The sequence below is a fragment of the Polyodon spathula genome, chromosome 12, assembly GCF_017654505.1.
Source record: "Polyodon spathula isolate WHYD16114869_AA chromosome 12, ASM1765450v1, whole genome shotgun sequence".
Taxonomy (NCBI): Eukaryota; Metazoa; Chordata; class Actinopteri; order Acipenseriformes; family Polyodontidae; genus Polyodon; species Polyodon spathula.
Window position 1 is genome coordinate 33,412,590 of NC_054545.1, and position 14,298 is coordinate 33,426,887.

General features: G+C 37.1%; 1 protein-coding gene and 1 long non-coding RNA gene across 2 annotated transcripts; one reads left to right on the plus strand and one right to left on the minus strand.

Annotated features, from left to right (window-relative positions):
* The first annotated feature begins 326 nt into the window (after window positions 1-326).
* On the plus strand, window positions 327-1,996 carry LOC121324542. The gene is made up of 3 exons (XR_005951246.1): window positions 327-428; window positions 567-614; window positions 1,378-1,996. It is a non-coding gene; the product is annotated as an uncharacterized LOC121324542 (long non-coding RNA).
* A 97-nt stretch (window positions 1,997-2,093) lies between these two features.
* Window positions 2,094-7,704, minus strand: LOC121324541 (protein sprouty homolog 4-like). Its single transcript, XM_041266559.1, has 2 exons — window positions 7,521-7,704; window positions 2,094-4,725 (listed from the first exon to the last, which is right to left on the minus strand). Exon 2 carries the CDS (start codon window positions 4,693-4,695, stop codon window positions 3,751-3,753), a length of 945 nt encoding a protein of 314 aa, XP_041122493.1. The 5' UTR covers window positions 4,696-4,725; window positions 7,521-7,704; the 3' UTR covers window positions 2,094-3,750.
* Between the last annotated feature and the right edge of the window lie 6,594 nt (window positions 7,705-14,298).

Sequence of the window (14,298 nt, forward strand, 5' to 3'; positions counted from 1 at the left end):
TTCATGTGCAGCAATGTTCTTTAGATAGATAGTTTCTCTTTCACACTAAAAAAAATAATTATTACTTCATAATCAAAATTACTCCATACCGCTGTTTTCACGTTTCACTGCTATGGTCTTCTCTCATTGATCAACAAATGAGCTCTGACAAAAAGCGAGATTTGTAACTCATGCCAAAATGAAATATGATCAGAATGAAATCTCGGCCAATCAACGGGCAGTGATTATACTGACGTTGATGGTGGCCAATAGCTGTTAACAGAAGAAGTAAGAGGAGACAGAATGCAAGCAGCATGAACTGTTGAAAAAAGTTGTGCTAGTGGACTTTGTGTGAGTGGATGGAATGCATCTGCATTAGATGAAAAGCAGATTAAATAAGTCCTTGTACCCAGTACCGGCATCAAAATAAGACCCAGTACATAGTACAGGTAAGTACTGGCAGAATTTCACCTCTGTTTTGTGTGTGTATATGCATATATATATATATATATATCATCTTCATTTCTGAGCCTTGTCTCGTTAATCCACAATAGTTGATCTCACAACTGCTGGTTTCTCACATACAGTACCAGTCCCAAGATGATTCCGGATGATTTCCAGACTCCACTGAAGGGGTGTGTTATTTACTTAAGATGCTCTGTAAATATGTTAGTGCTTCTCCAGTGAATTGAACTGTCCAGAGCTGATTCTGAGGAATTTGCCAGAAATATTCTATAGCAAATCTTACATAAGTTCTCCCAGAAGAAAAGCAGCTAAAGCATTTCTGCCAAAAAGTCCGTAACAACCTTATGTTTTTGTAATTACTAGTGAGACTAATATATTTTTGGCAGTACAGAATCGGGAGTACACAATCTACATAGCTTTTATGACTGAATATGAAAATTGATTTTTAATCTGTGATCCCTTATGCTGAGGCTAACATCAAAAAGACACATACTTAATACTGAGCTGAAATGTCACGTTAAACATGATATTCTAACCTAACATTTTCACTTGACTGAAGAAGCTGATGTATGTGTGATACAGTTTTGTGAATTTCTGAACACAAATTAAACACTACAAATAAAAATAAAGTTTGGGTAAATAAATGTTTGAGTCAATAGAAGAATGCATATCTTTAGTTAATCACTCATTGAAAAAAGACACAACACACGTTTTTATATTTAATATATATATATATATATATATTTAACAATATATATATAATTTCAATGTACATTCTGTTTTTGACATTAGCTTTTTAGATTTTCTTCACAAACAAACAACAGTAGAATTCTAAATAAATACTATATAAAATAGAACTTCAAAATAAATATATCTATAAAGGAAAACTTTATGTGACAGGTTTTTTTTGTTTGTTTTGTTTTTTTATTACAGGACAAGAACACAGCATAGCTTCTTTCTCAACATTTAATTTGCCAAGACACACATGGAATATCATATGCCACTTGCTAATTAGAGTAGTGTGAATTAGCTGTGTTATACAATGATTTTTAAAGACCTGAAATGCCGTACAGTACAGAGTATTCTGGTGGGTGATGCAAACTGTATTTTTGTCACAGTCGTTGTAACATGTTACTAACTGGTACACAGAAGATATGTACTCTCATCAGTGCTCTCCTGTAAACCCACTGCTTTGGAAAATGGAGGGGTGGGGATAGCTCAAAGTTCACTGTTGCTTCCTTTGAATCCAGGAAGGGGAATACACAACCTTCCTATTACAAAAGATGAAAGGACCTCTTTTAATGGATTCTTCCTTTTTTGGGTCAGCCTAAGACTTTTCCGATTTTAAGAAGTTATTTAATGCAGCTGTGTTTTGTCAATCAAGCCTGAAGTACTTGTTGAACTGCACTGGAAAAGTATGCAACAATAAAGGCAAAGAGGTCTGGAAATCAGTTGATCCGAGAAAGCTGATTTTTTATTTGTTTAGCAGTTTCCGTGAATATTAGGTTTCCGAGGAGGGGATTAGGCATGCTTCTTCCTAGGTAATGAGGCATGGAAAACATAAACAACTAAGTATTTTTATGATCGAGCACAGTTTTTATGCAAGTGCTGCTGGAGAGGGAAAGACCGGTAATGTTTTTTCCCCAAAGCGTACCACCGAGCCAAAATACTCATTGCACTGTACCATGCGATCTTACAGTACATTAAATTACTATGTTAAAAATAAGCTTATAGTATTTTATTTTTTAAAAAAAAATCTGTCTTTAAATTATATACAACAAAAACACTACCTGCCGGTGTATTTTTTCTTTTAAAGGGGCAAGAACAATTTTGTCCTTCTTTAGTAGGGTTTTGAGTTTATTTTTTTGGCATCAACCATTGAAAGGAATAGCAAAACAGTACACTGCCGCTTTAAATACTATTGCCTCATACATTCATATAACAGCACAGTGGTTTGTTTGTTTTTTTCTCATGGTTGTCTCTGCTTTGTGCAAGTACACAAGTACAAACATCATCATCTATAAACAGCAGGGGCCAGCTAGGGGTTTAGAAATATACAGACACAGCATTCCTTTCTGCATAATCAGATCACCTTGCAGAAAGGACACTGTACCTTTAAGAGCAATTTGATTACTTTTTAGTGCACACAAAAATATCACTTAAATAGAAATTAGCAAAATACTCCTGTGGCTTTAACCCCTGAATATAAACAATAAAATAGACTTTGAAAAAAATAACAAAAAAACAAAAAAAAATATTTACAATAACATAGACACCTATTATTATTATTATACAAGATAAGTACAGTTGAGCAGCAAGAATATAATATTATGCTTGGCAATGCAATACAGGATGGCAGAATGTAAAAAATAAATTTTTACCATGTCTGTAATGCTGTGCTTTTTTCTGTAGTGTTACCTTGATTTCTTAATGTTGTGCAGCATTTTTGGGGGAAATGCAGAATGAAAAAGCATTGTGTTTATAGACACTTGTTTAGTAAGAACCTTGTTAATGCACCACTGCTCATCAGAACTAGATGAACTGATCCCTGAGGAGCCCCTTCATATTGAAACACAGGAGCGGCACAGAAAACCTGGCTTGCGTGTTAATAACAGGTTCACACTAAAAAAGGGCTTACCACACACCAACACAAAACAAAGGTCTGTGGGGAATTGTTAGAAGGAGTTCTAATGAGGACGAACGTGTGCAATGAGAAGTGACCCACACACGTTTAAACCACCAACATTAAATAAAGATCGGGTGGGTGACATTGAGTGGGCTTGAATCTGTTCCTTTTCATATAATTCACTTCTGACAGATTGACAACTTTCCCTGACACTTGTTTGCTGCTTCTTGTTTGTTAAGGAATGTGGAATCTACCCAGTTAGCTGTGGAATGAATACGAATAAAACAGGGGGTAGGGAGTGAAACCCCTTTGGCTTCCACAACCTGCTTTGCATTGCCTGCCTGAGGAGGAAAGGAAATGTAAAGCTCTGTGGGTTGTATTTCTATTTCATTTCCACATTGAACCTCATCGGTGCAGAGCCTGTGTTGTTGAACCATAAACTTTAAAATTGTAAAAAAGTGTGCCTTTAGCCATGCGCTTGTGTTGCACAAGAATTTAGGCATCTGAGCCAAGAGTTCTTATAACTTAGCATAATATTACCTTCACTAAAAAGTGAGGGAGTTTAACCCTACGTACCAGAATTGCTGTTATCCATCTATATTGGATTGACGCTTTCAGAAATGAGTGGGGGATTAAGAACTCTTCCCAATTCAACACACATAGAAAAAGCATGTTTCATATCAGGATGGTTTCCCCTGGCTGCCTGCTTTCGCCACCATTGTTTTGCAGGCTTTTGAGTCCCTACAGCGGCACCCGGGACGGCTGGTTCTGTCGTAGCACTTCTGCGACAGTTTGAGGCAGCCCATCGCTGGCAGGTAGCACACAAGGCAAGGCAGCACCAGAGACAAGGCCCCCATGAAGGACCAGCGGGCACAGCAGTTGGAATGGGAGCAGGAGCAGGGGCGGTCGGCACAGGAGCCTTCGTCATCTTCATCCGTGGTGCAATGGTAAAATATTCCCTTGACGAGGCACATGCATGTGGCAGAGTCCACCAGGGTCTGGGCTGAGCACAGGCACTCCTGGTTGCACACCCAACAGGAGGGCAAAGCCCTGGGCAGCGTGCATTCCGTGCACTTGCATTTCCCACATTGCTCACAGTGCAGCATGTGCTGCTTGCTGGTCTCCAGGGTCACCGTCCCCTTGAGATCTAAGGGCTTGGAGTTCAAAGGCTTGGGCTGCATGCTGACAGTCCTGTGGAAGGTCTGGTCAGCCACCGGGGGAGGGGCTGCATGGTCCAGTAGCCTCTGATCTGATGAGGTGCTACTGCTGCTGCTAATGGAACTGGGGCGGCCACTGAATGATATCCATGGGTGAGTGATGTCATGGTGGTCGCACCTCTGCATGTGTGGATGATGGCTCTGGTGATTGTGGCCAATCAGGAGGGATTCATGGGCCCCTCTGAATGACTTCTGATTGACTGGCCGTTGTGCCACCACCGGACTATCAATGTAATCGTTCTCAATGTGGGTGGTCTTCATCTGGTCAATGGGCAAGATAGTGAGGGGGTGCTGCAGCCGGCCATAGGGCACCCGGTCATCTAATAAAGGCTGTACCATAACCGAAGAAGAAACTCCAGAGATGTGGTGTGGAATCCTGGACTCCATCTGCAGCTGCTTCTCCTTCATATATCAAGCACTGTAGAGCATTTAAAATCCCTGTAAACACAAGGACAAAGAATACATGTTATTTTCATATTCCAGAGCAGTGAAGAAAGAATCCCAAGTAACAGTACTATGCTCTGTTTGTATAAGTGGTGCAAACATTGAGATTAACAAGACCTGATGGCAATGCAATACCTATTGGTTTCACATGCCAACAGAGGAGGATTGGATTTACAGAGCAGTGGAGGAAATGCTATTCCACAACTAATCAAGGTCACTTAACATTGATTACGGTTGAATTCATAACCGATAAAACAGACCTAGTCTAGTTCATAGAACTGCTCACCCATTTCCCTACACATAGCCACACAGACATTTTTGTTGTTACTATATATTGCTTTCAAGTCCACAAATACATCTTTAGAATTCTGAATTCCACTTAATTCCACATTTCATATATGTGTGGTGAAATTCCCCAAAGGGATTCTTGTAAAGGGTTAAATAAAACTGTCAGAGGTAGGAAGCAAAAGTGACATGCGCTGCATAAAAGCATGGGTTGAAACCAGATTACATTGATTACAAAAGCCTCAATGAATTGAAAATACAAGCAGGTTGCTGCTTGCGATTAATTGGGTAAAATTTTTATTTATACTTTTTTAAAACTTTTAATTATTAAATACATGAAACTTTAAAAAATGAAATGCCCTGATTTTAGATACTGGTTGTGACATAAATTATAGCTCTTAAACCAAATATTTAACTAGGAAAATGGATCTTGTTTTCCATGAAAAGTGTCCACAGTAGGAGAACTAACTTTAATTTGGAAGGCCGATGAAGCGATTATAATACTAGAGATAAGAAGCAAATAACCCAAAGTTACACAGAAAAAAAAAAAAAAACACTGCAAAAACTCATACACAATGTTTTGTATTAACTAGTAAATTCAATTAAATAAATATGTTGACCTCTGTGGTCAAAAAGAGGAAACTGCTTCGAGTGTAGAAAACAATTATATTTGCTTCACTGTCTGCAGGCTGTTACAAAATAAACGTTTGGGGTTTTTTTCTGTACAATTAGTAGCCTATATATTTACAGAGATAGCTTTTAATATAGCCTCTGGTTTCAATGAATTTTCTTTACAAAGTGTTTTTATATATTTTTTCAACAGAATCAACGGTAGATCATCATATTGCAAAAAACTGACTTTGAAAACTTCAAATAGTTAAACTGATCAGATAAGCTTTGAGGCCCCATTTCAATCAATATATGTATATATATATTCTATATATATAATATATATAGTTACTTATAGTTGATATATATATAAGATCTTGTCTATATAAGATATATATAACGTGGTTTTTTGTGTGACTGAAAACTTATTGATAATATATTGCAACGAAAACTTTTAAAAATTCGTAATAAACGAAATAATTTTTTTTTTTAAGCATTATTTGTTTTTTTTTTTAAGATGTACATACGTTATAATAAAACATGATCGCACAAGAACAAATTTTAAATATCTTAGCGATTGTTTTTAAGAAGGCAATCCAAAAAAGAAAAAAAAGAAAAAGGAAAAAAAGAAAACAATCCTGGAGAAAACTCCTGGCATACTAATACCTGGATCGATATAACATGGATATATCGAATGATAGGCGAATTCATACAACATATCTTAATATAGCATTCTAAAAAAAAAAAAATTATAATAAAAAAAAAAATAGAAAAAGAAATACAGTATAATGTCATGTCCATTGAACAAGTTCTCCAAGGTGAACCGTACTTGGGTCTGAGCACAGAAAATGATTAATATACCACTGATTTTATTTGATAAACTATACCCAAACTATATGTATGATATATATCTATATATTATATATCTATATATAGTATATATATATATATATATATATATTATAAGATATATATCCATATAAGGTAAGTGTATACGGTAAAAAATGATGATTTATTTTTATCGCAATGGCGTTTTTGCTAAAATGTCAGTGCCAGTTGTAACGACCAAGTGTAAACTCGCCATTCTCCTGCGCTCACGTAAGCTGCAAATACACTGTCTCTAAAATACAGTACTAGCAAACTGAGTCATTCCTAAAGAAAAATACGTATTTACCCTGATCGTGTTTTTTTTTTATCGTTAAAGAGAGAACACATTTAAGGGAGACAATTTATCACCATCAAAAAAAGCTCCTTGCAGAATGAACTTGCCCGTTTCACGCTCACGATGATGATATGAAATCATATGTCATGTATTGGCGTTTTCTTATTATTGTTTTCTTATTTTTTTTTTATCTGAGGTTTGCAAACGCGTGAGAGACACAATCATCGGATCTATGCTTCACAATATGTAAATACAAATACTGCACGCGGGAGTCCCGCAACATTAACCACAACCGAATGCAAATGGAGCAGCAGCAGCAGCAGCAGGTCCCGCACCGAAATCGCATTCACATTCTCAGCACTAGCAATCTGCCGTACTGGAATTTTAAGATTTAATTTGACACCAGAATTGAAAAAAAAAGACCCACAAGGGTGTAGACAAACATACAATGTACTATTGTACCATATTGTATTGTACAATGTACCACATTAATGTCCACACACAATGTGAATTATATTAAAAAGGTATAAATATCAGTACTAGTTTTTTTTTAACACCTTTCTAAATAAAATAACAATACAATTTAGCCGGTTTTCATATTCCCACAATATAAATAAATGTCCAGTTACCCAGACGCATCGGAACATCGAAGGAAAAATCCCAGCCTTGACCTAAAATGATCCTGCGTATAGACTATTGTACAAAAAAAAAAACAATAAAAAGCAATACTTACTTTATTTAGGAAAAACAAACAAAAAAAAAAAACATTTCCTTTATTTCCAATCGGTGTAATCGGTATTCCAAAGATACAGGTAATGGTAAAGAAAAACACCAAACAATAAAAATCCGTGACAAGAATCGTCTCGAACTGCAGTGCAGTGAGGGTTTTTGCTACGATGTTGCAACTGCTTGGGAAAATGGCTTTTTTATGAATGGGAGGGTGAGACTGGTACTGCGCAAGTGCATTGACAGCTTTTTGTGAATGGGAGGGCATACGGCGTTTCAGCGCGCAAGTGCGGGGCCCAAGTTTATGAATGGGAGGACTTAGAAATAGTTTGCGCAAGCGTGATGTTGATATTTCATGAATGGAAGGAATGGGAGCTTTCCTTCACAAGGGCAAAGTCAGAGAGGATTATATGAATGGGGAAGCTGTGTACCTCACGCCACACTATATTTTTTTTATTCATCCATCCATTCAATTACAACGAATCCTTTGACTTGCAAACATTAACATTAATTTCCGCATTTGAAACCCTAGTCCATTTTTTTTTTTTTTTTTTTTTTATTTGGTTGCAATTAAACTAATACAAAAAAGTTCTACTATACACCATCGATGCACTATCGAGCTCATTTTAACATCAAATGCATTGCTAACGTTCTGAGTTCATGAACGTCGAATAGGCTGGACTCTTTTCCTGGTTGCCATTCAAAGGAAGCAAAGCAGTAACCGAATGAAACCGTGTAGTTCTGGTGTGCTAGTTAAAGGAGACGTGTCGTCTGTGACGAAGTACAATAAGAAGTAAACGACCTGGTTCTAAGCGAAACGCTTCTTTCTTTTGTGCATTTGAAAAGCAGACGGCGCAAATCGATCGGGCTGCTGATTTCTAGTTTAGGTAGAATTCAATATCAGCGGAAGTAGTCCGTCTGTCAGATGTACTCAATCAGCACTAATGTGGCTATACATCATTAGACAACCTTTTCCAGAAATGCGAGCCTTAACTAAAACGATTGCAGGCCTTATATTTTATATGCATATTACAAAACCGTGTTGAAAGCATTGCTCAAATGCAATGTGGTTAGTGCATAGGACGGGCCAATAGAACCCCGGGTTCCAATCAGTTTGACCTTTTGGCTTCTTGTGCCTCAGTGCTGCTATCTATAAAATGATAAAAACCGAACAAGAGCAGGTTCCCAATGAATATGATCTGCTGCATGTCAATAGGGCTGTCCAATTTCAAGTGCAACCGTTTCGACTCCAAACGGTAGGGAATAAAACAAAACGCGTAAAAACTCGAACACAAAGTACTTGTTTTAATGTATTTAATAAGACTGAGTTATACTAATTCCAGAGTTTTAGTTCTATATTAAAACGTTAGTGTCATATGAATTCGGCTCAATTTGTTACGAGACAGTTGCATTGCTTCATGAAAGCGCCAGAGTAAACAGCAAAACTGGAAGGCACCGACTGAGCGCATTATAAGAGAACAGGGTGGTGTTGATTTGTAACTTAACCACAGAGAGGAAATTATTTTAAGTGTCTTTTAAAACAACTCACTGTTTGCCCTTCCCGCTCGGATTTTTTTTCCAATGTTATTTTTTTAGGAACGAGGTAAAGCTTTGTAAATAGAAAATGTAATAATGAACATTGATTAAAATAAATAAATAAATAATCAAGTGACCAAAAAGGTAAACAGCTTGTAACAATTAATCCCACTCAATAATAATAAAACTCGCACTATAGTAGCCTGTCTTTTTACAATAATTTATAATATATACTGTATATATATGTTAATTTTTTGTATGGTTTACTTGTCGCGTATCTCAGAACTTAATCAAGTTTGAAACATCGTTAATTGTACAAACTTACATCCTTAGCATGTCCACCTGATTTTCACGTCATTAGTAACATTTCCTATTTGCTGTTATCGTGCTTTTTTTTTGAAGTTAAAGTTGCACCGAAAAAAAAATATATAAGAGCAAAATCCACGCCTAAACCAGAAGCGTAAGAGCATAGATACATGTTTTAGTCTGAAAAGAGGCCTAAATACACAACAGCTTACCCCAGTGGTATGTGTTGTGGCAGAGCACGGTTTTGCTGTCAGTACAATGGTGCCCCAGTGTAATTCCCTCGGGTTGTAGGAAAGTGAGTTTAGATTGAGACAAAACTCCTGAACTGACCCAGACTGTCCTCTGTCTTGCTTTTGACCCTGTTACTTTGCGTGAGGCGTCTGTCAATCACTCTCCCGAATCAGCAATGGGTGGATGTGAAGTCCTGGGAGGAGTGTGCTTCACGAAGACAAGAAAGATACAGAAAGCAGACAAGTGACTTATTGTCTTGTATGCACACTCATTCATCAATACATCAGTCGATTTCTGTTGATATATATACACATAATTAAACGTTGCAAACCATAGTTTAATGTATGTATCCGATTCCCATTTGCTTTGAATATGGCTTTATGAACATTAGTTAACCTTATCAATGTTTAATGATTTAATAAAAGTTAAAGGTTTGGACCAGCCTTAGCAAAGCTGTAGCATCATCATCATCATCATCATCATCATCATCATCATCATCATCATCATCATCATCATAATAATCCTATATAAAAAACTAACATTGGAAAAGTTACCGTTGAGGTGCATTGTGATGTTCTGGAACAAACATTCAAAAGTGCTGAAGTGAGAGATTTTTACATTTCGCTATGAATCAAACGCACGCGAATAGTTGGGCTAGGAAGTGCAGTGCAGAATTGTTTCACGCTGAAAAGGTATTACTTAATAAAATATCGAAGCCCCGTTTGATAAACACAGCAGTTCACTCACTTCCACACCTCCAGATCAAGTCATCGGATATGTGAGAGGGCAGTGACAACACACACAGCACATAATACTGAACACGCCCAACTCATTTGAAATATATATTTTTTAATAATTCCAATGACTTACTTTAATTACATATGTTTTAGTATATTTCATAAAATAAAATACATAATAAACGTTTTGAATAACGTTTGTCTTATTTCATCTGGGAAATATTAAGCAATAATAGCAAATAACTGGTACGACAGAGTTATTTATGAATATGGGTATATTTTGTGCTATATTTTCACACTAGGCCAGGCTGGACATGGTCTAACGTCCTTACATATATGTGTAATTTTGTATAATTGCTATACAACTAGGCCTACGTGACAGTCATTGGTAAAACGTATATTTACTTGACTTGGGTCCCCTACAGTTTTAATCACAGTCTTTTATTTTCACCTCTGACTGCATCAAAATAATTTTCGTGACATAACCAAATTCTATTAACCAAAGTTTTGTCTAAAACAGAAATCAGACCTATGCTTTTGTTAAAGGGTTACAGGTTAACCCAGAGGTTAAATCAACAAGTCGATTGAAATGTATTCAAAATGTTAAAAAAAAAAAAAAAAATCTAGCGACTTCTAGATCTAGATTCTAAATCTAGAACTTCAGTGATGTCCTTTTTGTGAAACGAGGGGGTTAAAATCGGACTGCCCCCTCCCCCGTTTTTGCCCCGTTTATGTAACATTTTATTTTCACAGTCAGTGAACAGCAATGGAAATGGAATTAGCACTTGGGCAAAAAGCGTCTTGTGCAGCACGAACCGTCACCAAAGGCGCGGATAGCTCTTCAGCTGTTTTTTTTTGTCTGAATAATTCATTGTAGCTGACATGTTGGTTTTCTCATTACTCACACTGGTGATGCACAGAACGTCTTAATGCAGATGGATATCACGACGATACATAGTTGCTCACATCTTTTAAAGTTAGCTTATTTTTTTCCTGCAGTTGTCTGTCTCTCTGGTATGTGCTAAACATCCTATAAACGCTGAATGGGACCTTTTAGTATTTCCCAGACAAGCATTAATCCACGGAATAATTACATATTCCGCATTTATTTATCATGAGCATGCTGTCAGTTTTTTGCGAGTCTCACCTTTAGGTGCTCTACAAAAAGTATACCTTAGCTCCACAGCACCCCAAACACACATCACGTTGGGATGCTGGTGGATGCTGTGATCATGTTCAATCCTTTGATTCTTACTCTGCTGTCATCACTTTTATATTTTACAGTATAGGAAAGCAATGACAAATCCTGCGACTCTCAAGTTTTGTTTTCACGCATCGTCTCACGTAACTCACACATATGAAAGCACTTTTACAACAGGTTTGCGACTCTCCCTTTCTTCAGAAACAAGGTTTCTGCCAAAAGACGCTCTTATTGCCAGGTTTTCATTGGTCTCACTGCTTTGAAGAGCACGAATCGTGATAGAGACACAAATCCAGTTTGTTTGGTGGTTTATCACTGTCCTTTATCTTGTGTGTGTGTATGTGTGTGTGTGTGTTTCCATTCTTTGTAATACGTTGTAAACTCAAAATTATGTTAGAAAAACACTGGATAAGAGGGAGACATGGACATCAGTTAAACGAGATGCAAGGGGGAGGTTTTTCATTCAATTTCATGTAGTAAAATTTTATTAACATTCAAATAAAATGAGAAAGGGTTATGCAATTTACATTTACTGCATGAACAGTATCTTAAAGTACATATTCTATAACTAGATAAAGCACCAGTTACTAAATTTGATAGAGACCCTTGATATCTCCAGTGACCTTTCCAATTTTCCTAACCCGAACCCTATCACTAACTCCACTTCGCAAATTCCAGCAATGAATGGCAGCGATGTTTGTCTGGCACTTGATGTTTTATCTTAACATTGAATTGAAATACAACCGCCCTGGAGAGGCTGGAGGAAATATGTTTTCCAAATGTTCAAAATAAAAATCAGCCAAAAACAATATAGAACGCTTCGTTATTTTTGTAAGGGAATGCTTTAACGTAGAACTGGAGATGACCACAGTTATTGTACTTAAACAAAAAAAAAAAAAAAAAAAAACGCATGCAAGACAAGGGGAAGCAGAGACATGTTATTTCAGGCCTCTGCACCTGGTCTTGAATCTATTTCCTCTCTCTCTGCAGGGTTCAGAAGAAACACAAACAGACTCAAAGGCCTGGCTGCTTAAACTGTTACAGCTCAGACACAGCAATAAGAGCAGACTAGTGTCTGCATCCAGGCTAAGGATCACATCAGTTGGTGGTAAAACCATCAGAGAGGGATTCATTAGTGGTGTGTCCCTGTGTTGCACGCCATGGAACCAAAAGAGCATCATTTTATTAATCCAATAGATTTTGTCCATTTTACTAAAGCTTTGCTTCACTTTAAGGACTGATTGACCCTGTCCTTGTGAGATCCAAGGATCAGGATCCAAGGTGTTATGGCTGCAGGCTATCCAGAAAATACATGCAGGTGCTGGAGTGGTAAAGGTGAGAATGTTCTTTGTCTGATGCTCCATACGACACCCTTCCAGTGCAATGAATTAGAGTAAATGGTGTCAGCAGTCTATGAAGATGGGCAATCTACATGCATGTAATTAGCCAATATGAAAACAAACAACAGGATGGGGCTGGGCACAAATGTGGTGCAAACCCAAACTGCGGTTTGCTGCTAAATCAATCAGCTCTATTGTCACCGTGCTTTTTATGTTGCGTTCTGATATAGATGCAAATACTTTGTACAAAGAGATTATAAATGGCCTTTATCACATATAAAAGTACTTTTAATTGTTATACCTCTCTGTCTTTCTAGAGGTTTACCTTGTAGTATATATTTTGATAGTTGGTTCTTTATACTGTATGTAGCTGTAGAGACAAATATTATGAAAAGTACTGTATGTATTTTCTGAGATATGAACTTTAAATATGGATTTACTGAATGCATCAACTTTGAGTTTAACCCCCAATGCTCCTTCATGGACCGTGCCCCCACTCCATGAGGTTCCATTGTACATTCCGTCACCCCATTGCCATTTTTATCACTTGCAGTGCCAGAATATCATACCATCTACCATATTGAAGAAGTCAATACCATAGTTAATTTTATCTTTATGGATCAATGTTCCTTGATTGATGATGCATGACATGATTTTTGTCTTTCCTTGCTTGAAACATGCCTGTTTTCGCTATAGATTTATGATTTTGTGTTTACAGGCATTTCTGTTGTGTTCCAAAATGGAACATGTCCATATCTCATTGAACATTTGATGAGCATCCTAGGGGCTAACCATTTAAGGAATAATTTAGATCACAAACCTACTGCCAATATTAATGCAAGGTATTGATTGTTCAAGCTTTTTGTTTCCAAGACATTTCTTCCAAGTGTAGTGGAAAGTGAAGCCTGTGGAGGGAATGTGACCTGCTCTTTTTCTGGGATCACTGGTGTCCAGTGAGGAGACAGGACCTCAGCTGAACTCCCATCCCAAAGGAAGATTTCTATTGGAGCATGTCCACTTTAATAGGGGTCAGCTTCTATTCACAGAAAGCACATTCTGTCAATTCCACTTGCCATTAAACACACATTGTGTGCATTTCATGCACGATGCATAGAAGTTCCACACCAGTATTCATTAATCAGTGGTGTGACAGCAAATACATTGACCCACTATGAATTTGCCAGTGCTTAAATATTTTATGTGTACAGACCAAACAATGGTCAAAGCACGCTGACCGTTACATACAAAGAGCAAATAATGCTGAACAATGGGAACGGTAATTGAGTTTTATGGTTAGGGTTGTCCACTGGTGTCTATTTTTTTCTTTCTTGAGGTGCAAATGGGTTTTCTACTAGATGAAGAAACCACAGTCCATATGAATTGTATCATATTATTTCAATGGAACAAAATCAGTGTCTGTTGAACTTAAAAGAA

Coding starts and splice junctions, on each gene's coding strand:
- LOC121324541 (XM_041266559.1), bottom strand. CDS start 4,695: ATGAAGGAGAAGCAGCTGCAGATGGAGTCCAGGATTCCACACCACATC.